This window comes from Puntigrus tetrazona, chromosome 13 (genome assembly GCF_018831695.1).
Source record: "Puntigrus tetrazona isolate hp1 chromosome 13, ASM1883169v1, whole genome shotgun sequence".
In the NCBI taxonomy this organism is placed as follows: Eukaryota; Metazoa; Chordata; class Actinopteri; order Cypriniformes; family Cyprinidae; genus Puntigrus; species Puntigrus tetrazona.
The window spans coordinates 15,124,156-15,149,878 of NC_056711.1; the positions used below are offsets into that span (position 1 = coordinate 15,124,156).

General features: G+C 35.2%; 1 protein-coding gene across 6 annotated transcripts in view; it reads left to right on the plus strand.

The window, feature by feature from the left end:
* The window catches only part of LOC122357077 (collagen alpha-1(XIX) chain), a 120,265-nt gene that overhangs the window by 17,698 nt on the left and 76,844 nt on the right, over positions 1-25,723 (plus strand). For all 6 annotated transcript variants that reach the window (XR_006252421.1, XM_043256264.1, XM_043256265.1 and 3 more), the window contains 5 exons: positions 17,175-17,228; positions 20,590-20,625; positions 22,476-22,505; positions 23,270-23,296; positions 23,626-23,679. Coding sequence is in view for 5 of the 6 variants with exons in the window: in XM_043256264.1 (XP_043112199.1) it covers positions 17,175-17,228; positions 20,590-20,625; positions 22,476-22,505; positions 23,270-23,296; positions 23,626-23,679 (201 nt within the window). In the remaining variant the exon portion in view is untranslated. The remainder of the gene's footprint in view (positions 1-17,174; positions 17,229-20,589; positions 20,626-22,475; positions 22,506-23,269; positions 23,297-23,625; positions 23,680-25,723) is intronic.

Here is a 25,723-nt window from a genome sequence, read left to right on the forward strand (position 1 = left end):
AACGGGAGAAAATAAAATCTTATATTTATAGACTGCATGCAAAACATATTTACTAAAGTGTCTGTCTATAAATTGTCTGATAGTATTTCTAAATATATTGACTTGCTTGGCTTGTACAGCATCTTATGTGCTGTTCCTTAGTGTTAAAGGGTCTGTATTTTTTATATATATATATATATATATATATATATATATATATATTATATTATATTATATTTTCTATTTAGTGCTGTCAATTGATCAATCACAATTAATTGCAACATATGTATATATAAATACAAAACCCACATTTGTATGTATATTTAAGAAAAAGTTTATACATTACATTTATATGTAATATTAAAATATAAGAATATAAATATATACATGTATGGACAAAATTGTTGGTACCCTTTGGTCAATGAAAGAAAAAGTCACAAAACAGAAATAACTATTATCTGACAAAAGTAATATAAATAAAAATATAAACAATGAAAGTCAGACATTGTTTTTCAACCATGCTTCAACAGAATTATTTTAAAAAATAAACTCACGAAACAGGCATGGACAAAAATGATTTACCCTAGAAAACACTGAAAATAATGTGACCAAAGGGACATGTTAATAAGGTGTGTCCACTAATTAGCATCACAGGTGTCTACAACCTTGTAATCAGCCATTGGGCCTATATATATGGCTCCAGGTAATCACTGTGTTGTTTGGTGATATGGTGTGTACCACACTCGACATGGACCAGAGGAAGCAAAAGAGTTGTCTCAAGAGATCAGAAAGAAAATTATAGACAAGCATGTTAAAGGTAAAGGCTATAAGACCATCTCCAAGCAACTAGATGTTCCTGTGACTACAGTTGCACATATTATCAGAAGTTTAAGATCCATGGGATTTAGCCAACCTCCTGGACGTGGCGCAGGAGGAAAATTGATGACAAATCTAAGAGACGGATAATCCGAATGGTAACAAAAGAGCCTAGAAAGACTTCTAAAGAGATTCAAGGTGAACTTCATGCTCAAGGAACATCAGTGTCAGATTTCGTTGTTTGAGCCAAAGTGGACTACATTGACCAAGGAGGACACCATTGTTGAAAACGAATCATAAAAAGCAAGACTGGAATATGCCAAACTACATGTTGACAAGCCACAAAGCTTCTGGGAGAATGTCCTGTGGACAGATGAGACAAAAATCGAAGTTTTTGCCAAGGCACATCAGCTGTATGTTCACAGACGAAAAAATGAAGCATATCAAGAAAAGAACACTGTCCCTACTGTGAAACATGGAGGAGGCTCTGTTATGTTCTGGGGCTGCTTTGCTGCGTCTGGCACAGGGTGTCTTGAATCTGTGCAGGGTACAATGAAATCTCAAGACTATCAAGGAATTCTAGAGAGAAATGTACTAGCCAGTGTCAGAAAGCTTGGTCTCAGTCGCAGGTCATGGGTCTTGCAACAGGACAATGACCCAAAACACACCGCTAAAAACACCCAAGAATGGCTAAGAGGAAAAAATTGACTATTGTAAAGTGGCCTTCTATGAGCCCTGACCTCAATCCTATTGAGCATCTTTGGAAGGAGCTGAAACATGCAGTCTGGAAAAGGCACCCTTCAAACCGGACACAACTGGAGCAGTTTGCTCATGAGGAGTGGGCCAAAATACCTGCTGAGAGGTGCAGAAGTCTCATTGACAGTTACAAGCGTTTGATTGCAGTGATTGCCTCAAAAGGTTGCGCAACAAAATATTAAGTTAGGGTACCATCATTTTTGTCCAGGTCTGTTTCATGAGTTTATTTTTTTAAATAATTCTGTTGAAGCATGGTTGAAAAACAATGTCTGACTTTCATTGGTTAACATTTATAGAATTTTATTTATTATTACTTTTGTCAGATTAAAGTTATTTCTGTGACCATTGTGAGTTTTTCTTTCATTGACCAAAGGGTACCAACAATTTTGTCCACGTCTGTATATACGGTAAACATATATTTAGATAGACATAATATACACAGTGCAAAAAACATTATGTAAACAAACTTATTTTCGATGTGATTGCGATTTATATATTATATTACAGTTTTTTTTAATAAATGATCATGATTCTCATCCTTACCTTGAATTTGCATGCATAATTCTTTCATACTTTCAACCAGTTTTGCACCGTTGTTTAAACTATGTATTTTAACCCAATTATGTTAATTGAAATGCGGTTTAAATGAAACATGAGCTGTATAAATGAGCCCGATAACTTAATAATATTGCAATTCAAGTGCAACGTCAAAACGTGTTCACGCTAGCCAGGTGTTTTAATAGACCAATTAACGGTGTCAGTTCTATCTGTTTGAAACGGATAGAGAGTCATAGTCTTTGACCGTGAACAGGGTCACCTTTTAACCCCAAAGTGAGTATAAAACGCTGCCAATTTGCAAGGTAAGTTGCGACCATTACAGTGTTCTGAGCTATTAAGCTCACATAATGTCACTCAAAGGTTAATTGCAGGGACCTACACAAGAACCTTTTTTTGTGGATCACTTTCGTATGTGTCTCTTGAAAGAGTTTGTACCCAGCGATGAAAATTGCCAGTCTCAATCGTGTTTCATGGATTGAGTGAAGTGGGATTAATCGCATGAGGCGTTTCTGTTCAGAGCGAACCAGCGTTTCTAGATCCTCAATACTAGCCCATGCACAACACGTCCAAAATGCAATTACCTGGGCTGGGTTTGTTGTTATGGAGATCTACTTTCTAACCACACTGCCTTCCTAAGAGCTCGCTCGCTCTCCTTGTAATCCAATATTCAACTAGATACCAAAATGACGTGAGTGTTTTTTGGCCAGAAAAACTGAATTCAGGGACCACCGGCATGCTTGAATTATTTATTAACTGGAGCAGGTTTTTTTTAATGGCCTCGCAATTCATTAAATCTAACTCTATATTGTTCTTTGTAAACTGATTAAAATCTAGGGAGTTTCAAGGTTGTTTTTAGGTGAAAGTGACGGCGCGAGTCCGGTTTGATTGATAGACCCAGTGGTTTAATAAAAAAATAGGAAGTTGTTTTTGATATATTATGAAAAAGTACATTTTATATTATTATTTTGTTAGTTCTCACATTCTCTTCTCAGTTTGACTCGTAGTGAAATACTTCCATCGTTTAAAAATGTGTGTTTGTTTGTATAGATATTTTAATTATAAAAATATTTAATTGCTATTGTTCTTTTCTGTGTATTAAATCAATAAGCTCATAAATAAAATCATAGCTTTAAATATCAGTTTGTATTATTTAGTTATAAAATGTGTTATATTATTTTAGTTAATAAATTACCATTTAGTTTACTAAAAGTACTGTGGCTTATGTTGGATTTTTATTAAACTAAAATAAGAAATTAATAAATGCAAAACTAACACACAAACTGAAATCAGTAATAAACTGCAATGTAATTTTATATAATTTATAATAACACAAAAAAAAATCTTAACACTAATCTAAAATAAAAGCAATAAAAACAAACACCTATGTAATTAAATATGGGTTTATTAGTTGTAGTTTGCATATTTTTTAATTCTATTTTATTTTGTGCTTTGTGTGTGTTTTTATATTTATTTATATACCCACACACACACACATATTTTATATATATATATATATATATATATATATATATATATATATATATATATATATATATATATATATATATATATATATATATATATATATATATATTTTTTTTTTTTTTTTTATTTATTACTTTAAACTACTAAATAAAATCGTAGTTTGTATCATTTTTTATTTTGTATATTACTTAGATTTATTGTTTTGTTCAATTTCTTAGTTTAATAAATCCTAAACTAACATATTGTAGTTTAATTAATTATTTCATTAGTTTTGATTTATTGATTTTAGGTTGTATATTTGTTTATGTATTATGTTTAGTCATGCATTTATCTGTATTTGTGTTGTAACTGGTCCCTGCCAGAGACAACATCCCAAAACCAAGGCACCCTCAGAAAAACCCTGCTAGTATTACACGCGTACCCTTAGACTTGCAGTAGTTTTACTCTATTAACCTTGACTGTAATGTTCTCAAGCACGTCAAACAAGGTTACTGCGGGTCTTGAGCTTGTAGCCTCCCAATTATCGAGTAATATTATCCAGCTCTGCAGCTGCTGGCCAGTGTGTTACAAAGAGCCCCGGACAGCTGTAACGGTGCTGCGGGAGTTCAGAGCACTAGACCTCAAAATCCACTGCTTAATGTGTCAATACGGGATTGTCCACCAGCATGCCCATCTGCCATGTCTTCTCCAGAGGGATTCAGGGAGAGACAGACCAGGAGAGAAGGTATGGCATTTTGAGTGGCATCGCTGCGGCGTGAGTTTGTTAACCCGAAGATCTGAGTTGTGTCTTGCTGTAAGATTGATGCCACACGAACAGATTTGTATCATCTCAACGTGCTTGAGAAATCATTAGTCTGTCATTAGTTTCTTTCCAGTGTCTTCTTGGGTGATAATAATAGGTCCACGGTCTGCAAATCGCACCGTTAGACGTCGTGAACGCATTTTAGGAGGATAGCTGCAGAAATTGCGAAGGGATTCCTGTGAATTTCACCGTTCTGCGTGACAGCTGGTGAACAAAGCCTGATGTTTCTCCGCAGATGTTATGATGATCTCTCATGAAATAACTTTGGTAGTGCAAAGCAAATGAGTCTAAAAGTCTTATAAGAGTAATTTGCGTGGTTTTCACTACCAAAACTAGTTTTTAAGGCATCACATGATTATTCATGTCAGTGCTGCCTTCACATATACCTTATTTTAACCAATGTTATTTGCTTATGGAAATGCTAGATTGCACTTAAAAAAAAACCTGAAAAAAATATGTGGAAAATGAGAGAAAAAAAAGTACATTTTATAAATACTTCCATTCAAAGGTTAGCAGGATCATTAAGATTTAAAAACTTTTTTTTTTTTTTTTTTTTTTTTTTTTCAAGTCTCTTATGCTCACCATGGCTGCTTATATTGTCAAATATAATTAGATTTTAAAATAGCTGTTTCTGTTTGAATACGTTTCATAATGTAATATGTTTCTGTGGAACGTTCCAGTATTAAGCTGAAGTAGTGTTCTTATTATTAATGTTTAAATCATCTGCGCTGCTTAATGTTTGTATTAATATTGAGCAATATTTTTCTTTAGGATTCTTTGAGTAGATAAAATGATCTTTTTGTAACATTATAAATATCTTTACATTCACTTTCAAACAATTGAATGCAGCCTTGAGGAATAAAAATTTCTTTAAAAAAATGTACAAATTTGCTCACCCCACACTGTTGAATAATAGCATTTTTACTAGTTTTACCAATAAGTTGTTTTTGGTTTTTTTTTTATGATATAAAGTTTTATGCATTTTAGAATACACTACACTAAAAACTATTTAAGAAATGAATCATTTGAATAATAATTATAATTTTAATAATATTATAATGTTTATATTAATTACAAAAAATGGCAAAACTGAGTGGAAAAACTAAAATATTATCTTGTAAAACGGTTAAATGTTTTTCACAACTCTGAAAAGTAAAAGTAGCACAAACAAAAGATTTGTGTTTTTAAATAATATTATTGTAAATAATATTATTACAACATGTTTTATAACACAATATTATTTCAATCTTTAATTGAGCGTGTTACTTTCCATATCTTTGTATTTATTGTAATTATTTGAATGGAGTAACATAATTGCCAATATACATTCTACTAAATCAGCCATTTATGAGTTCATATTTAAGTAAAACTAGGCAGTTCACTGGGTTTTGAAACCAAGCTAAAGTGTCCATTGAGAGATTCACAAGTCCCATAAAGTTAAGCAGGTTTTAAAAAGCTTCTAATAGCTTTGCAGCAGAAGGGACACATATTCCAGAATTTTATTGCTGTTGTAAATTTTAAGAAAACTCTGTAGAGAAAATTAGCCCATGAACCTCGATTATGATAGACATCATTACCTAATTATACTTTTACAAATCTTCTCGGTTTCAGACTTGTAAATTTCAAGCAACCATTTACACATCAAAAACCATTATCAGTCACAGATAAGCAGTGAGAGCAGTATTTGTCAGATATGGCCACAGCATTTGGTGTTTTCTGCTGGAAATGAACTCATTCGTCTTTCTTCAGGGTGCCAGTGTTTTAGCCGCTTCTCCTGATCTGGATGGCCTTTCTGACAGCAAGGTGAATCTGTGTGGATAAAAACTCTTTTATGAATTGTTGCGGAGAGTATAGGTTGTCTACAAGACTTTTAATAACGTCTTGCAACTAGTAAGTGGTTTCCAAATAGAGTTTCCATTGCTGGTCTGAAATGGTTCTTCTCACTTCACAATGCTGCTCCGTTCTGTTTGAGGAGGCGTTTTGGGAAAGAGCGTTTTTGTCTGCCAGTGGATCTTCACCAGATGCATATAATCTGCTAGAAAGGTTTATTTTATCCTGGGGTGTCTTGAGAGACCTGAAATCAGATTACTGCGATGGGATCTTTTCCATCAGTCGGCTGGGATTAGATGCTGACAGACCACAGGGGACAAAGTCTGCAGATTCATGGTTTCACATGCTTTGTATCGGACTGAGCTGTTCACTTCTGGAGTCTTAATCGGAGAGTTGCTTTGTGGAAGAAAAGGCTTTGATTGAAGGGAATTACTTCCTGGAAGTGCTGTAGCTGCTGGAGATGGGCTTTACAGTTTTGGCAAAGTTTAAGACGACTCTGACGGAGTTTAGGCTGGCAAGATATTAAGGTCCTAAAATGTGGCTTTGTTCACAGGGCAGCGCTGTATTGAATTAAGCTTGAATTAGCTTGAATTGTTTGTTTTCAGATTGTTTCAAACTTTCTGCATTTTGTACATTTTATATTAAAACGTTTTTTTTTTTTTTTTATTAGACATTATACGTAATTTCAGTAAGATTAATTACATGTACAATATTTGAGACCAGCCTCCAAACTGAGTTAACTGAATATTACGTAAATTTTATTGTGGCATAAAATGTGACTTTACTTGTTTACTGTAATAATAACAAGAAAGGAAAAAGTAGGCTAAAAATGACCATTTCCATTACGTTTATGGCCATGTTTCAATTGTAACACGATGAATAGATATGCAAGTAAAAACAACAACACTTTCAAACACTTATAAAATAAATTAGTTTTTACTTTACTTGCTCAATGACTCCCAAACGATTAGTTTAGTGATTTTGATTTTTCTAAACCAGTCCGATTGGTCTCATTTGCCTGATAAAGCATGTTTGTGAGTGCTGCTTTACGTACCGCGTTACCGTGGAAACTGCTATTTTAAAGCTCCAAAAGCAGCACCTAGTGGCAAAGATTGAATTTGCATTTTCATTCAGACCAACGTGAAAATACCAACAAGTGTGCGGGGAATATGCCGTTTCATGTTGACGTCAACATGACTGCTTAGGAATCGTTTTAAAACGACTTCAGTGATTCGACTCTTTCTTTTGAAAGACAATAACTTCCAATAATTTTCAGTAACTTGGAGCTGTTACACACTGCATCAAAGGTAATTTTCAGAAATTCATAGTAGGAGCACTTTAAGGTGTCATGAGCTTCAGTTAAACGTTTCTAAAAAGCCCTGAGTTCCTTCTTCATTTTGCTGCAGACTTCCAAAACCATGAACTTGGGATTGTAAGCTTCGGTTACTCTTAATCGCGCTTCATTTTAAAACGCGTATGCAGAAGCTTTCCTTAAACTACGACATTGTTCTTTTATTTCCGTGCAAGCACTGGATAAATTCTTTCCTCGAAAGGGAAGTTTTCTTCTAGTGAACAGGTAAACCTGGCCTGACGGGATAGCAGAGCATTGCAGGTGAAAAGGTAAACAGCTTCGGTTTATCACCTTGAACGCAAGGAGAATTCGCATTCTGATTTCCATTTCGTGCTATTAATATTTGATTTAGCTGCAAAGTCACGGCTACGGTGGAGTCTGGGTTCATGCTGTCAGTATTTCTACAAAGCAAACGCTCTCCTTTCTCCTACGTTCTCTTTTATTGCGTTACAAGCAAATAAACAAACACATTTGCATAGGCTTGCTGTGGCTTGGAAACCAATGGAGCTCTGTTAGGAGTTTGCAATGAACCGCATACATATTCATGTGTATATAAATCCCTTTATGCAGACGGGCAATTTAACATGCTGTAATTAAGATTGTCCAATTCGTAATCATCTCACCATGATCAGACCAAAGAGAGCACAACTGACTTGTAGACAGAAAGCGAGAGAGAGGGGCTGTGTTTCTTTGGCCCCTGGAGAGCATGGGGTGGCACTTTGTGCATCACAAAGAGTGAACTGTAATTATGAGCTGACGCAGAACCACTAAAACAGTTTAATTGAATCTCATTAGAGAACAATGGGCTGTTTTAGTAAACACTCAAAACAGGATAGCCTACAGTAAAGAACCAGAATTATCCACTGTGAACTATAGATGCTGCTAAAACCATTACAGATGTAGCGGTTTCATACAAAAGAAGGTGTATTTTTGGTAACATGACTAATTTTGAATTTAATTTAGTTTTTAATTGGAATTTACACATTTCATTCTATGAACCACACTATAAATAAAGTTGTAAACACATTAGTTTTAATTCAGCGTGTTACTTGCTGTTTCTTTTTAATTGTTAACTTTGTGGGTGAAACTTTTTTTTTTTTTTTTTTTTTTGTCCAGTGTATATGTATAGTATAGTGTTATTCTTTTGAATAACAGCAATTACGTTTATCATCAGTATAGACTCCAATTTTGATGTCTATATGGATATTTAGTTATCTAAAATCAATGTTGAGATGACTTTGTGGCGCAATTTAAATTTGAGGTTAGTTTTTGTTGGGTTTTTTTGGTGAACTTTTATTCAAAATGTTGTTGTTTTTTTTTGTGCTGTCAAATGATTAATTGTGATTTAATCACATTTTTGTTCACACAATATATGTAGGCTACATTTAGGCATATTTACTGTAAGCACACAAATACAGCATATGTTTTAAAAATATTTGTTTATTTTCATATAATTTATTTATACCAATATTTTAAATATATACACGACACTTTTTTTCTTAAATGTGCGTGTATATATATATAAGGTTAAGCAATACACTCCTATGTTATTTAGACTCAAGCTTTTACTTTGGATGCGATTTGACGGCGCACATTTTTTTTAATATATCGGAGTATAAAATACAGAATAACAGAATATTGTTTTCCAATGCAAACACGCTCTAGATGGACATTGCGCTCACATTTCGCACGCAAGCATTGCATTTTTGGGACTCCATGTCAATTTAAGAAAAATTCAGAGAAGGCCTTTTAGATGCTAAAACACGTTCTGTGTGAGAGGCCCCTTGGTCCAGATTAATAAAGCAAATTATGATTTGTGACTCAACTTGTGTTGAACTCTTTCTGCTGTGACTCTTAAAATTCACTAAATTCAACTTTACCTTTCAAATTTGGTCTCCTGCGCAGCTTTCCGAATTCGATTTAAATTCTCACTCCTAGCACGAAAGGCAGTCGGTTCTCACATTGTTTTTGCTCATCCCCGTACCGAACCGTTAGATCCTTCCTCTGGCAATGCGCACAGCTGCATTGTTACACATCACTAAGGGACCACAGTCCAAATAGTTTGGATCGGCTCTCCAATGAATCAAACGTAACTGAGAGTTGTCGTGACATGTTGCAGAAACCAAATGCTCAGCAAGGTGCACATATTCTCGGCCATTCTCACTGCTATCACATATTAGCGTCTTCTGAGGTCGACACTCAGCTGTCAGCCTCACCTGCTAGACCATTAAGCACATCTGATCCTTTAGTACACGCCGGTACATCGATTGCAATTGTAAGTTCACAGACACTGTATAAAATGTGTATATTGCTTTTTGACAGATCTGAGCACTGCATGTGATTTTTGAAATCTTATAGGGGACGTATCTTTTGTTCAGTCAGAGACAGAAATTCCGTTACATCATCCAAGAACTCCAGACTACGATGATTTTTCAATAATTAAATAAAGAGGAAAAAAAAAACATAAATAAAATAAAAGCAAGTTCTTGGAGGAAAACTTACAAAATGTATTTTTTTTTCTGTTAATATTTTAAGAATCCAACACTTTTGGATTAGCAAACTTGTATAAATCTATAAAGAGATGTGTTTTGAATGTGTTCATCTTTTTTTTTTTTTTTTCTGGAGCTTTTTGGAAATTAAGGGCAATACTTATTTATTTTTGTGGGACGTGTGCAGGAGTGTCAGCGTTACATCATATTTGATGAAAATATGAACCCAATGAATCATTAACAGACTAAAAAATTTAAAAACAATAACACTCGTTTTCCTCCGACATTTACTGCAGGACATAAATACAAATATCATACCTAGTGCTTTTTGAAAAGGGTTTACGGTAAGCATTTTTTTTATTTCTACACAAGAAAGTAGTTCAGCATAGAGCACATTGCTTTTATAATACTTGCATATGCCTGTTTTTCTGGACAACTTGTGTGTATAATGGATCAGATGAGAAACTTCAAGTGGTTGTCATCTTTTATTTTGGATACTGTCCGTTTTTTTCCTCCAGCCAGGGACATTGGCAAGGGTACTGTGGCCCCATCCTTGATTATATTGCTTTGGTGACAGGCAGTTTTACAGCCCGTCTGATAGATTTAGCCGTACTTTTGGGAGTGTGTTTAGACTGAACAGCCTCCCATGTCATTCAGCTGGCCATCAAAGTGTCTCAGAAACACCCATTGTGGCCAATTCCAATTGAGGTTTGAAATGAAAATAAACTCTTTTCGCCAGACTGCCGCTCTTGCTAAATAATGTAATGGAGGGAAGAGATTTTAGCTCTTAGTAAGAAAGAACTTACTGATTTCTGCTTCAGTACGGAAAACATGGATGAATATATAGATTTTCAGATCTGGTTCTGATGAAAGTATTGCTTACTTTAGGAGGCCCTTCTCGTTTGGTTGTTTATCTTAGAAATGAGGCAGATGAATGTCGATGTTGTCGGTCAAATGTTCTTTCTTTCTTGTGTTTTGTGTACCATGTTGACTTTTTGTATTAAATTATCCCTATTCCAGTAAGAGAATTAAATCTCCAGGTTTAATTTCGGATGCGTAAACAATGTTTTTTCTGTTGTTTTCGTCGTTTTTTTTGATCAGCATCTTGATTTTTGCATTTTTAAATGACTGAAATTTAAATGTAAAAATCTAAAAATGCATCTTAACACCCTTCGGTCTGATCTATTCTGCTCCTCCTGTTTTTGAAAACACCCTATATGACAAATAGCTGTTCAAAGAGAGAGGTTGGGCGAAAAGCCTTTATACGGAGATGGTTGGGTTGTGTTATGCAGATTTCTAGCTTCAGGCATGTGCTCAGTTATCCATAATAATCCGCATTCATCAATATTAGAATGAGGGTATTTATGTGCATGCTTAAAACAAATATAAACAAACATAAATAAACACATCCCTGTTCAGTATATGCACACTTGGCTTGAATCTGGAGGAACACAGTTTTCTGTACATAATTATTAGTCTTATTAGTGAAGTCAGCTCGCGTTTGGGAGTCAACAGGCCTTTATCTTTGTAAATACATTCAGATTTTTACACCCAGAAATGCTTTATGGCAGATGTAGCCTACTCCGCTTCACTTAGTAGACATTGACACTGTATCATCAGTGCTTAGTTCACAGCTGTGAGACGAGCATTTTGTGCCAGTGTTTTGCACAGTTTGTTGAGCAATCCGGGCAGAGGCGTGCATTCGGTCTAGCGGTATTTATATGACGTCAGTGTGAGAGTTGCAGTTGTTTAAGAATGCGAGTGTGCAATATCAGATACGAAACACAAAGAATACTTTGACTTTTCCTTGGGAAAATCCGTACTGCGGTTATGAATGGCTATTTCATAAACACGACCGGCAGATGGATTGGAGATAGCATCGGCCGAGGCTTTCGAGTTACTTCCTCTGAAAAAGGAGCGAGTGGATGCACAAAAAAAACGAACTCTTTTTAACGAAGCTACCTTCAGCTGCTCTTTGAAAATCGGCTGCGTTTTCTTAACATAATGGAGGCATTTTCCTAACTTCCCTCATTAAATATGATTGCCCTTGATGTTGAAAATTCAGAACTTTCCAGTTTCCGTGCTTTCTTTGACTATACGAAGTGCTTTCAAATCGCACATTAATTGAGCTGCAGCCTTGTTTTGTACAGTATGTTAATTGCAGACAGCCAGACAGCTTATGTGCATGTGCTCTGATTTTGTTGCATCCGCATGTAGATACTTGTTCCACTTTTCTAGTGTTAAAACATGCAAACAGATATAATGTAGGATACACAAAACGTAAATTCAGTTCAGGATACATATTACATGTACCGTAATAGAACATAAAGCTTTATGAATATCATGATTCAGATTACTTAAAAAAACAACAACAATATAATTAGGTTCAGAAATGGTCAACTTTCTGTGCTGTAGCTTTTCAATAATTTACGTTCAACTTAATTGGACTAAATTATGTTTTTGTTAATTGCTATGTAGGAGTTAATTAAAACTGCTATACTTTATCAACTGTTATTAAATTGTTTTATATATAACATCTGATATATAAGAATTTATACATGAATTTATACATAAATATAAATATTTTATATAGCCCCGACTTTTTTACTCCCGTAGGGCTGGGCTTGGGATCTGCATTCAGATGCACGCAATAGTCTTGCCGCAAAGTCCCAACAAAAGTAATTAAAAGTTTCAGGCAAGATTTGAGAAGGCTAACTTGATCAATCATAGTTTATTATGAACTCACTGTCTGCTGCTGGTCGCTTGGTCATTACTTTAAAGAAACACAAACTTATATTCTAAATTAGTTTTCTAAATTAACTAAAAAAACTAGATGAAATATAATCATTTTGCCATTATACTCAAAACTGACTATATTAATAGCCGAAACCATAGTCGGCTATAAGATTGTTGGTGTTAAGGGAAAAAAAGACGAGCTCGGGCCGATAATTCACACGGGCCTAAATTTGAGGCCCCTTCAAGGCTCTAATTCATATGGCTAAATTATGTATTTAAAACTGTCTTTTTGAAAAGAGTTAGCTTATGTGAATCATCTGTGTGTGAAATAAAATAGTTTTGCTGTGATTGTTTTCAGTTTCAACGCACATTAAATATTGATCCGATTCTTCTATTAATCTCATAAATTCTGTTTATTGTCTTGGTAGTATTTAATTGTATTTATATTTCAAATATATTATGCACTTTTTGTATTTTGTTCTTTTTAAATTATTATTTAATATTATAATTTTTTATTTTTTTTTTCCTTAATAGTTTTGTTTGGATTTTATTGCTTTTAATACATTTTTATGTATTGTCAAACCAGTTTTGCAGCGTGATTGTTGTCTACAAGTGGCGAGGACACATGAAATATTGATCCGATTCTTCTATTAATCCCATAAATTCTGTTTATTGTCTCGGTAGTATTTTGTGGCACCCGGTCTTTCTGTCTCATCACACTCAATTCAGACGGCAAGGCCACAACTCTGCTAGAATGTCACGGCGCTGTATATTCAGTGTGTGTTTTGATGCTGTGTATCATTACTCTGATTGCAAGGGTGAAAAGGCAGCAGCTGGAGAGCCCGTTCCTGTGGGATCACCTGGGGAAGATGTAAGAAATTTGATTAATCTACTGTACCTCAAGACATATGGCGTTATTCACAGAGAGTCACCACCCTGAGTCAATTCGTTCTAATGGCTGACTAATTTAAGTCTTTTAAAGTCAATACCTGATATCTGAGGCCCACGGGGGTTACATGAGAACGCTTCGAAAGGAATGTGCATGACGCCTTGTATCGCTTGTCCGTTGAGACGCTCCGAGCATAACGTGGACATGTTAGTTACACTATCCTTCAGAATATGACAGGTTACGTGTCGCGTTAATTTAGATGTCCTGAGCTATGAAAAGATGCAAATCGGTTTTTCAGTACTCGTAAGCGTTTGAGCATTTGAGTTACTTGAAATGTTTCTTTAAAATGTAGAGTTGCGGTGATTATTTATGATTCTGATGGCAATGGTGAAGCCATGCTCAGCATGTTTTCCTAAGTTAAAAAGTTTGATTCAGATAGCATCGTCCTGGGCTCCACTACTTCAAACGTTTGTAGCAATGAATCGCTGAGCAAATGGAAACTCACAAAAAGCATTTCCTGGCGTAACCCCCTTGGCATTTGTGGCCAGCGCTTGAGATATCTCTGTTACTCCACTGGATCTTGTTCCAAAGGTCTTTGAAGGCCTGCCATTCAGCATATCAACAGTTCTCTCTGCTTAAAACTAGCATGCCTCTGAGATGGGCTGTGTTCAAATTAATTCAAATTTAATCTCAACCAAAAGCTGTGGAAATCGGTTGCTGCATATTAAATATGCATTTGAGAGGTGTTGTAGGATGTTACATTTACTAGTGTTCATGTCTGTAAACATGTCTGTAAGTATCAGTGAGATTACATTAGCCAAATTTGCACAATTTTAGATAATTACACTTAATAAAATTATAGCTGGCTTCTCCAAACGAAAGCATGCTAAATCTTTTCTTAGATCTAACTTATTTTAACGAAATGGTGTCGATGTGAATATGAATTTGTGTTGATTTTGGTAGAAGCCTGTGTTTTAATCTAGTTGTATCAGTGTGTTTCTTTTTGTTTTGCTTTCGTGTTTTTGTTTTGTACAGTATAACAGTACAAAATCTATCAGTATAACCCTAATGTATAAGTATAACCCTATGGGTTTCAGTGTATTGTTTTGAAATTTGAAACCTATGGAAGCCTGTTTCAACTGTAGGATTTAATTTAATTTAATTTTAATTTAATTTTATTTAAATTTATTTAATTTTATATTTTATATTTTATATTTTATTTAATTTTTAATTTTATTTAAATAAAAAGATTGAATATTTTAAATGCCAAATATATTCAATTCAATTTAATTAAATGTAAAATAAATTAATATATGCATTAATTAGTAAATTATAAACCTGCTTCCAAATCTTTTTGTGAAATGTTTTAATTGTGCTATAGTTCTTTAAAACAAAATCAAAGCTGCTTGATTTAATCTCATGTGATGATATTCATAAATTAAGAGCTGCTACGGTATCCAGACACTTCTTGGGACTGCTGTATGTGTGCGCCTCTGTATTGGGAAGAAGCCAAATTGTATTGTGACCTGGCCTGTTCTGCAGCCAGGACGCACTGTGCAGTACATAATTATCAGGCAAGCGAGCAGAGATCCCTGCGGCATTTTGACCTCACACTTGCGTGACGAGACAGAGAGAGGGACACAGCCCTGATTTTAACCCATCCTTCACCTCACTGCTCTTGCTGAAATGCCCAAGGCGATCAGAGGCTAACTATGCAGTCATTCTCTCCACCGTCGCTCCCGAGGTCGGAACAGCCTGTAGGCCTGGAGCTCAAATCAAGTCCCTCTGAATAGCGCAAATGCAGCTGTTCTTAACTGGGGCTGCTCTTGGGGAGGTGGGACAACAAAGGAAAGGTGCACTGGTTCCCTCAAGGAGTCATTAGATTGTGCTGAAAGCAGGACGGGAATGCTCTCTCCTCTGAACATACATCTTTTAAGAGCAATCGAGGTCTAACCTCCATCATGCCGTCCCAGTGCGAGCTCCCCTACACCTGTGTTTTCACAGTACTATACTGATCAAGTGCAGATTCTTGCTTGCATCCATCTTTGATAGCTTCAGCCTAAGTTTGGTCGGGAAACGATAGATATAAAATAATCGCTACAACAAATGCTTTAAATTTGTAGGATACAACTTTGTCACATAAAGAGTGTTGCATGTGATTTAGGGAATTTTTTATTGTATTTATATCTAAAATATATAATGTACTTTTTTTTCTTCTTTTTTTTTAATATTAATCTTATATTGGAAGCAGTTACATGAAGTTACATTTTATTTCTTTTTTATATTTTATTTTATTCATTTTTTTTGGTTTGGATTTTATTGCTTTTATTACATTTTTATAGATTTATTATTCTATTCTATTCAAGTATGGCCCGAATTATCAAGCAAGCAACAGTGCTCTCTTGCAATTTCAATTCACCCGTTGTTCAGAAGAGCGCAAGTGAATAGGAACTGCTAAAATTGCACATCTAAAATATCATTCATATACAATAATTCATTTTTTTAGAATAAAACCTCTCTCATAAATTTGACAAAGAAGAGTGTTCAGTCAGACAGCTTATTTGTATTGATCTTGTTTTATGGAGAAGGTTCCAGATTAGTGTTTTCAAGCCTGTGCTTTCACTCAGCTGTCTTGACAAGCCTCGCCATCATAAGAGTAAATTAGTCGCATCTCTATCCGTGAACTCTGAGACATTATTTAAAAAAAAAGGGCCGTCCACTCATCTGGCCCTAATATAATTCAGTATTAATAGTCTCACTCCAAAGCTTAACTAAGACAAATTGCTGTATTTTGAAGGCCAGCGTTCCCGTCTCCCTAAGTACCTTCTGACTTATTTCAGAAATCTCTCTCTGTGTAGCTGCCGGTCTTGATGTGTCACACCTAACAAGAGCCGCTGTAAATTTAGCCTGTCGATACGTGTCAGGCCTCATTTATCAGCCACCTCTGCTCGGCTGGTTTTCCCTCCCTTACCTTCTTGCACCCCCCCCCCTCCACCTGTCCGCTCTCTTTTGCTTCTCAGCGCTAGCGGTTTTGACTTTGCCTGTGGTTTCGCCTTATCTCCAATCAGATTCCCTCTCACAAAGCCCTGGCAGGCAGGTGATGGGAATTCTAATCCCGGCTCCAGCCAGAAGGCTTGAGAAAACGAGAGCGTGGTTGTGCGTGTGCGTGCGCGCGTGTATATTCGGGGTGTGCAATTTGTGCAAATCATTCGCTAAAAAGCACAGAAGCGAGAAAACCGATTTGTCATTTAAATGAGGCCGTCTTAACACCTTGAGACACTCATTCTCGCCATCAGTGAGATAAGCCGCTGTGCTTCACTGACATGATTTTCGCTATATGATGGCTGGAGCGGCTCTCCGCTGAATTCCTAACACGGGGGAAGTCAAACTGATACATTGTCTGCCGACTGGAAAGATTTTCCCCAAAGTTATCCTGTCCGGACTCTGTGATTAAACTGCTTCTTGTTCTTTATGTCTCCTCAGGGTTTAAAAGGAGATCCTGGACCTCAAGGCCTACCTGGTCTCAAAGGCGATAAAGTAAGTTGCCCTGCATGTTTGATTTCTTGTACCATCTTATACAAACTGTAGCACAGAGAGAGATAGAGGCAGAGTCTCTATGATCCTAGGGATGTTTTTCAGTCAGTGAACTTTCCGGAATTTTTCTATGCAGCATACAGAAAGCCACAGAGGTCTGTATATGTGAATCATACTTGCCTAAAACATTTTCCAAGGTTTTTTTTTTTTTTTATCTTTATCGTTTTAACATTTTAAAGTTTGAAAATGTCACTGCTAAACTTTCTAGATTTTATTTAATTTTTTTTCCATCTCAGGTTCAGGCCTTTACTACCAGAGACTCCCACAGACCAATATTCAGATTAGCGGTCAACGGATATTGGTTTCTCGGTGGCAGATTCTGCAAGCCATCCAATCGTAAATATGTGGTGACAGTCTTGCAAAATGTCAATAGGTATTTGTTAGAACTCAAATATGACGTCAGAAAGGTCAAACTATAGGAGGAAATGTCTGCGTAGTTGGGTTGAGCAGAAAATGAGTTTATGCTTATGAGAAGCTGCGCAAAACGCTTTTCATGAAAAAAAGGTTTTTTTAAAAATTTAAATAAATTATGTAGTAATGTAATGATGGGATGTTCGTGGGCTTATACTATAGTAAAAAAAAGTTACACTAACGATCAAAAGTCTGAGGTCTTTCCCCCTTAAATTAAATTTCTCATGTCAAGATAAAAATATAAAATGTGTCTCTAATAATGATGTGTAGTTTCATTTTCTGTTGATTTATATCAGTAGTGATCAATGTGGACATAAATGGGGCACAGATGACACATTTTCATGAGAATGACGGATGTTTACTGACACTGATTTAACATGCTATGTGCGCAAGACCGAATCCAGAGATGCGAGTTTCAGCATCAAACTATAGTACGTTGTTTCACGAGCAATACATTTCATATACTGTATATATATATATATATATATATATATATATATATATATATATATAACATAGATCAATATCAAAGCCACCAGGGAACACAGACCTTATTACTCTAGTAATTGTTTGTATCGGTTATTGGTCGTGGAATGCAAAGGCATCCTTTTTATATCATGATATTAATTTACTGAAATCCTTTTAAGAACCCTGACCGCTGATGGTACAAGGAAACATGCAATCATTGATCATATTGCCTGCTCTGCGTGTAGCATATAGTAAATGCCCCTGTAAATCAGGCAGATGAAATGCTGCTCCGCTTTGTGGGATGTGGGGATCAATTTTATTACTGGAAGTCCCATTTGTAGTGACCAGGAAAACTATAATGTACAACAAAAAACAGAACATTGAAAATGTAGTGCGACTTGTATTGTGTGTAAATATTAAAAGACCGTTTTCGGTTATGATAACGTTAATCTTTATTTGCAGGATCCGTGTAATGCATTTGATTAACGCAGATATTAATTAAATTTTTTTTTAACAAATATGTTTATATTAAAATGGGCAAGGAATCCCAGAGCGTTTCAAAATCTCTTTAAAATGTGTATAAAAACAAGACAAACGTTTAGCTAATTAGCCAATAAAAATATAATTCACTTCTTTATAAAAATAAAAAAAAGTAAATAAATACAATTTCATAAATTATCTGAGATTGTCTTATGATTTTTCTTTTCAAGTAAAAAAAAAACTGCAAGGCTACTGGAAGGCAGTGCAAAAATACTTTTAATCGCAATTAATCTCATCCGAACAAAACCGTTTTTGGTTCCATAATATATGTGTGTGCACTGTATATGTTTATTATGCATATAAAAAATACAAACAGATAAAAATATATATGAATATATACAGTACGCACACACATATTGTAAACAAATATTGGATGCGATTCATTTTTTGCACTATTGGAAACACATTTTTTTTGCGCCGTTTACTTCGAGTTCCAGTGCAATGCCCTTCCACAATCACTTTGGTATTAAGTGTATCAATGTACCGTAAACATCACTTTTGTTTGTTTTTACGTAATAGACCACACGTCACACATGCTGCTGTTAAAACACGAGTCGCCTTTAATCTGGAACTTTCCTTTAAAATACCTTTCAGAGGTTCAGGCTCATCCAGACATACCTTCACAGCAGGAAAGATGTGACTTCAATGAAACAGAATGTAGAATAGAGCTTCCTACTCTGATATCTGATTCCCCAACCCCCACCCCGCACACACAGACACATATGCTCACACACACACACACACACACACACACAGACCACAGCGGGACTGCTTTCCAAACAATAGATCAAATGTTATTCGCTAATTAGCTGCCATATTACCCATGGTCTTTTACAGTATTGGGGTTCTTTGTTTGCCTGCGTGCTTGCGTAATTGTCAATGCAGTGTTTTCAAGCCTTGAAGTTCTAATGAGCTCCTCTGCGTTAGAGCAGAGAATAACCAGCTTCTTTTCATCTCATCTCCCAGTCAGACAGAGGGAGGGAGGAAAACCGTTAGTTCGGATTGAAACTGACAGTCGGAAAGACACGTCACGCTCTTCAAACATAGAATGACTCGGAATATCTTCAAACGGGCCAGCTTTAGGTGTTCACAACTTTATATTTCGGCAAACTTTGATGTGGAGTTTCTGTGGATTTAAAATTGAATTTGAGGAAGGCTCTGCCTGTTTTTGTCAAGGGGTTTGACTTAAACTGATGTCTCCACTTGTATTTCATAACCTTGAATATATGAAAGTCCTTCGTTTAAGAGCAGATAAGCACAGATACAGGAACAGCCCGGTCGTATTATTATGATTTTTTTTTTTTTTTTTTTAGGTATGGCTCACAGAATTATTAAAGGAATTATTTTCCTGAAAACGAAAATTTTGTCATCCTTTACTCGCTCTCGTGTCGCTCCAAACCTGCGTGACTTTCTTTCCTTTCAGCAGCACGGGAGGAGATGTCTCTCTTTTTAAAATATGGTAGAGTTTTCAGATAAATGTGTAACAATAGTTTTACTTTTGGGTGAACTATTCCCAAAACTGCGTACCCTGAATAAATATGTGGAAATGGGAGTTGAAAACCACAGTGCAGATTAGTTTAAGGGAATTATTTACATTTGGATTTGCATAATTTCTCAGTATTGTAACGCTCTGAAATATTAGATGCTGATTGGTCAGTCAGAAGAATGTGTTGACGCATTCTAAACTGTGTAATAAGTGGGATATTGTACATTTAAGCTGATAATTATGCTAAACTGGCTATATAAATAACGCACCAATGATGTGTTAATCGTACATTATCCTTTACTTATCTCTGGATATTTTAGGAGCGGGATGCTGCTGTTTTGATGATTTGCTTTTATTTGTACAGTATCCACTGCTCTGAATTTCGTCTTTGTGTTGCAGGGGGAACCAGGCCCGTCGGGTCAAGGAACACTCTCGGTACGCATCTCACTCCTTCATACAGCAACAATGCATGTTATTTCGTAGCTCAGTTTAAAACTCACTCTTTTTCAATGAACCTGCATTATTAATAATATGCATTAAGCACTGCAGTGAAATTAAGGAGAGACATTGCTAAGGTTTTAGGAGATGGTTAATGCTACTAATTTAGGTGCTAATATTAAATGTTCTCAAGCAGGGTGTAATGGTACAAATAATCTATTGAAACAGTTTTTAAAGCAAAGAATTACTTTTTAACTCCAGCTCCATTTGAGTATGGCCATTTTTCTCTGATCCTGATGAAGCACTTTTTTTTTTTTTTAATATATTTTACTTGCTGATTTAGTCTGGAACAAAGTCTAAGTTAAAATGAACGCTATTTTTTTTTTTAAAGCATTTCATTTGTTCAGTAAGGATATATATATATATATATATATATATATATATATATATATATATATATATATATATATATATATATATATATATATATATAATATTATGTTTATATATTAAATATAGTTATGTATAATATAAAATATAAATATATACATAAATTTTATGTATGTGTGTGCATTTATATATACTACACAAAATAGCACTAAAAATATTACACAGCACAGTTTTTTGATTAAACATTGATTAAACTTGGAAAGTTTCTTGATCACCAAATCAACATATTAGAATGAAATCCAAAGGATAAGACACTGGAGTATTGATTTGGAAAATTTAGCTTTGCATCACAGGAAGAAATTGCATTTTAATATATTTAAAAAAAATATTATTATTATTTTAATAATATTTCACAATATTTTTACTGTGCAAATGCGATTTTTTTTTTTTTTTTTTTTTTTTTCCCGAGACTTCGCTCAAAATAAAGTTTTATAAAATGTGTTATGATGTTTCATGTTGATTTTAATACTGAAAAGGCTGCACTCTTAAGCTTCAATTAAAGCAAATAAATAAAGAGCCCACACATCAGTCAGGGGCGACCAGCGGCAGTGCGGACAGACTGAAGGTTAAACGTGTCCTGCAAGTAGAGAGCTTATAATTCCACACGTTATACGAGGGACACATCCGATCTCATAAGAGACCAGAAATGGGATGCATGTTCTTTGTGTGTGAAAATATAGTACTGCAGCTCCTGCCCTTTATGTAACATAAACATTAAACTAACCCCAGCGGAACTATATCAGGGCGTAACAGTTATTTACTCATGCTAATTTTACATTTTATGAGGACAAGCAGGAATACCAGGCGTTCAAACGTGAGAGCCGACAACACACTTGGCATATCACCACTCGCTTTTGTAGTCGAGTTGTAAATCGTACAAGACAAAAACATCTAAAAAGTGACTAAAATTCATGTTGTTTAAACAAATAGCCGACATGTTTGATTGAAAGTTTTAGGTTTCTATATTGCATTATGGATATCTGTGTTATACACGTGTCACTCTTCTTTTTTTTTGACCTCTGACATTACAGGCCGTCTCTCCCCTGTTACATTCTGTCAGTTTTAGGAGCTTTTAAAGCTCTCGTTCTCCCGACTTTCCCCCGAACACAAGAAGTGAATGGCTATTTTCGCAGCTGTTTTTTAAGATGTGTCAGTATTTTCAAGAATGCCAGATGAAAGATGACACCACACTGTTTTACTCTGCGTCTGAAAGGCCGTCTGTGTGTGTGTGTGTGTGTGTGTGTGTGTGACTGGTCATGCGGTTTGTCCTTTTCGGTGGGTCGTGTACTGTAATGATACGTGTTCCTGACCTTTGTTCTAACGGTGTTAACAGCTGACTTTAATTGCTGTCTTCGTTTGATGAAACGCGTGATTACCTGTCTTCTGCTTCCTTCCAGGCTGAGCAGCAAGCTCAAAAAGGCGACCAGGTAAAAACACATTTGGTTTTTTGTGTTTTAAAACTGTACGTGTAACAGTGCCGAAATTGACTGATTTTACTGGATAATTGGGTAACACTTTAGACATTCTACTAACAGTAAGTAACTTCGCAAACTAAGTATATGGCGGCAGCATGTCATCTGCAGCACGCAAATAATTACTTCATTGCAAACACTCACTTTTCCAAATTTAATTACTGACTTTACACAAGACATTTTTATATTTACTTCTATTAAGAAGATCCAGATTCCTCTTCATTAAGAAATTATTTCATTCAGCAAGGATGCTTTGAATTACAAGGAGAAGGTGACTTATGAGGACAATAACCTCATGTTATGTCCCACTTTTCATAATGCTTCTAAATCATACAGAGTGAGATTTTCGAAAATGTAAATATGTATTTTTCTGTAAAGGGGTAGGTTTAGGTGTAGGATTGGTGTATGACAATAGCACATACAGTTTGTAAAGTGTAAAAACCATGTCCCCGCAATTCACAAAGCAATTGTGTGTGTGTGGGTTTATGTGGGTTTATATTATGTATATGTATGTTTTACTGATATTAATTAAATATTTTACTTTCTATTCATCATAGAACCCTGAAAAAAGTTTACACAAAAATATTAAACATCTGTTTTTAATCTTTATGATTATAAAAATAAATGTGCAACAAAAAATGTTGCTTAAATAGAAACAAATTTGGATGATTTGAAATATTCAGGTAATCTATATTTATTTATTTTAACTCTTTTTGCAGGGTCCCCCCGGAACTCCTGGAGAAAAAGTAAGCGCTTCAGCATTTTCATGAATTTATTTAATCATTTTATGTTTTCGCCTTCCTTAATGAAGTTCACCCATGAGTTGTGAACATGTTGTTTGAACATCTGTCTCCCAGCACTTAAGTAAGCGCCGGCATGTAAACCAGTCCAGGCAGAGCCAGCTGCTATGTCCTCATATTTAACATTAATATTGCTTCTGGATGTAATCACGTTTTTTTTTTTGAGAACATTAATGACCATGGACAGGTGGAAACCAAGAACCAGATCCGCCTGCTTTATGTACTGCGATGCTTTCTGAGAACTGAAACCCTGATCCTTTACCCATCATCCCCAGGGAGAAGCTGGCCTGCCCGGTCAACCAGGAGTACCAGGGAAAGAGGGCAAAAGGGTGAGTAAACCGAAGCAGGTCTCCGCCTGTGTGGGCTGGATCCATGTTGCGTATAAGTGTTTGTGCGACCGACCCATCAGCGAGACGGGCCTCCGGGAGTGACCCGGCAGCAGCTGGAACGAGAGAAAGATGAGGAAGCTCTGTGTGGGCCTAGTCTCATGGGAATGACTGTGAATATTCAACTGTAAGGTCAATCGTAGACTGACGGCACGTGTGGCCGACCCCAGCAGGAAACGGTCTCGAGGGTGATTTACGGTTCAGTCGTGACATGCTCTAACGTATTGAGAAAACGATACCGTTTCATTATTGATTTTATCCTTTGTTTCTCAACGCCACCGGCCATGGGTTAAATTGCTGGTCTGCCCACGGCGCGAATGCTTTATGCGAAGTTTGACTGCCTGCAACAAATTGCAGTTGCGCGTTCTGCTTATTTGAATTACCTAAGCCGCTGAGCCATTTCACTAGAGGCGCGCTAACACCTGTTAACGCAAATGTTATCTCGGCTCCTTGAGTGGTTAATGGTCCTGAATGCCGTACAGTTGTTTCTCGACTCCCTTGAATGTGATAAAAAGTATTAAAAATGCATGCCACTTAGATGGAGGAGAATACTTGGGCCTGCCGCAGGGACTGTAAGCACAGCATTAAGCCCATTCAACAGAATGAATGAATATTTATTATCCTCTGCAGTGGTGTTCACTGGAGTGTTATCATGACACTGTTGGGTATTTTCAGTTCAATGATGGATTGAGTGATGCACCGTACCATAGACATCTGGATTTTGTCCACAATGGTTGGGAGCGTTTCCACTCGGAAAGGCAGTGTAATTCCTTGCTCAAGTTCACAGTTGGTGTGTGTGTTCAGTTTGCAACAATCATGATTATGGATTTTTCCATTTGTTAATTTTTTTTTACTTTTTTTTTTACTTTTTATGTTATTAACTTTTGAAAATTGCCTAGAAATAACAAAGGTGAAAAATATACATATGCTGTATCTAACGCCACTTAGATTATAATAGTACAATAATACATTGATAATTGCAAACATTTTTTTATGCTACAGGTTTAAATACGAAATGTACGCTTTGGTTAGTTAAAAGGTTTTACAGAGGGAATTTTGGGCTCCGTAATTCAGAAAATACTTAGAACAGACAGAAAACAATACATTTTGACACTTTTTGGAGGACTATTATCAAGCAAATTATATATGAACAAATCTTTCTTCAAAAACCTTATCCTTAACCTTAGCGGAATAGAGGATATAATAAAAAAATAGTAGTTTGGTTTGCTGTGTGTAAGTACTACTGAAGTGGAGATGTATGGCTTAGTGTAGAAGAAAAAAACTCCCCAAAAAACAGCCTTTAAAATATGTATTGTAATTGATACAAATAGAGAAAGTAATATCAACAAACACTTAACAGTTTCTTTTGGATGTCGTTTTTCCATTATCTGAAAAAATATTTTATGAAAAGCCAAAAACCCAAAATCTCAAATTGACTGGTGCATGAAAAAACGAGTTTTGCCTGTAGTGTGTCAACAATTTTGTTTTAAAGCTATAATAAAATATTACAAATTTTGATTGCATGCATATATATATATATATATAATTTATTTTTATTTATTTAATTATTATTTTTATCATTTATATTATAATTAATTATTATAATTAATTATTATTTTTATTTCTGAAAGTAAATTCTAACAGTTATACAGCTGTCTACCTCCACATAAATTCATGAAACAATTACGAATTTGTTTACAATTCACTTTGTAATTATGTCTAAAAGTTTGATAGAAATGAGAAATAATACAGCTATCTAACTCTACATAAATTCATGAAAATGGTTGTTAAAGAATAGAAACTTGTTTGCAACAACATATTTACATGAATTCTACATGAGTTCTTGAAAGATTGATTGAAATTATACATCAACTCTTATACAGAAGCTACTGTATAATCAAATCATTACTAATTTAAAACTTTTTTAAAGATTTTTTTTGAAATCACGCAGCTCCAACTAAATTTATTAACACAATTTTTGCTGGAA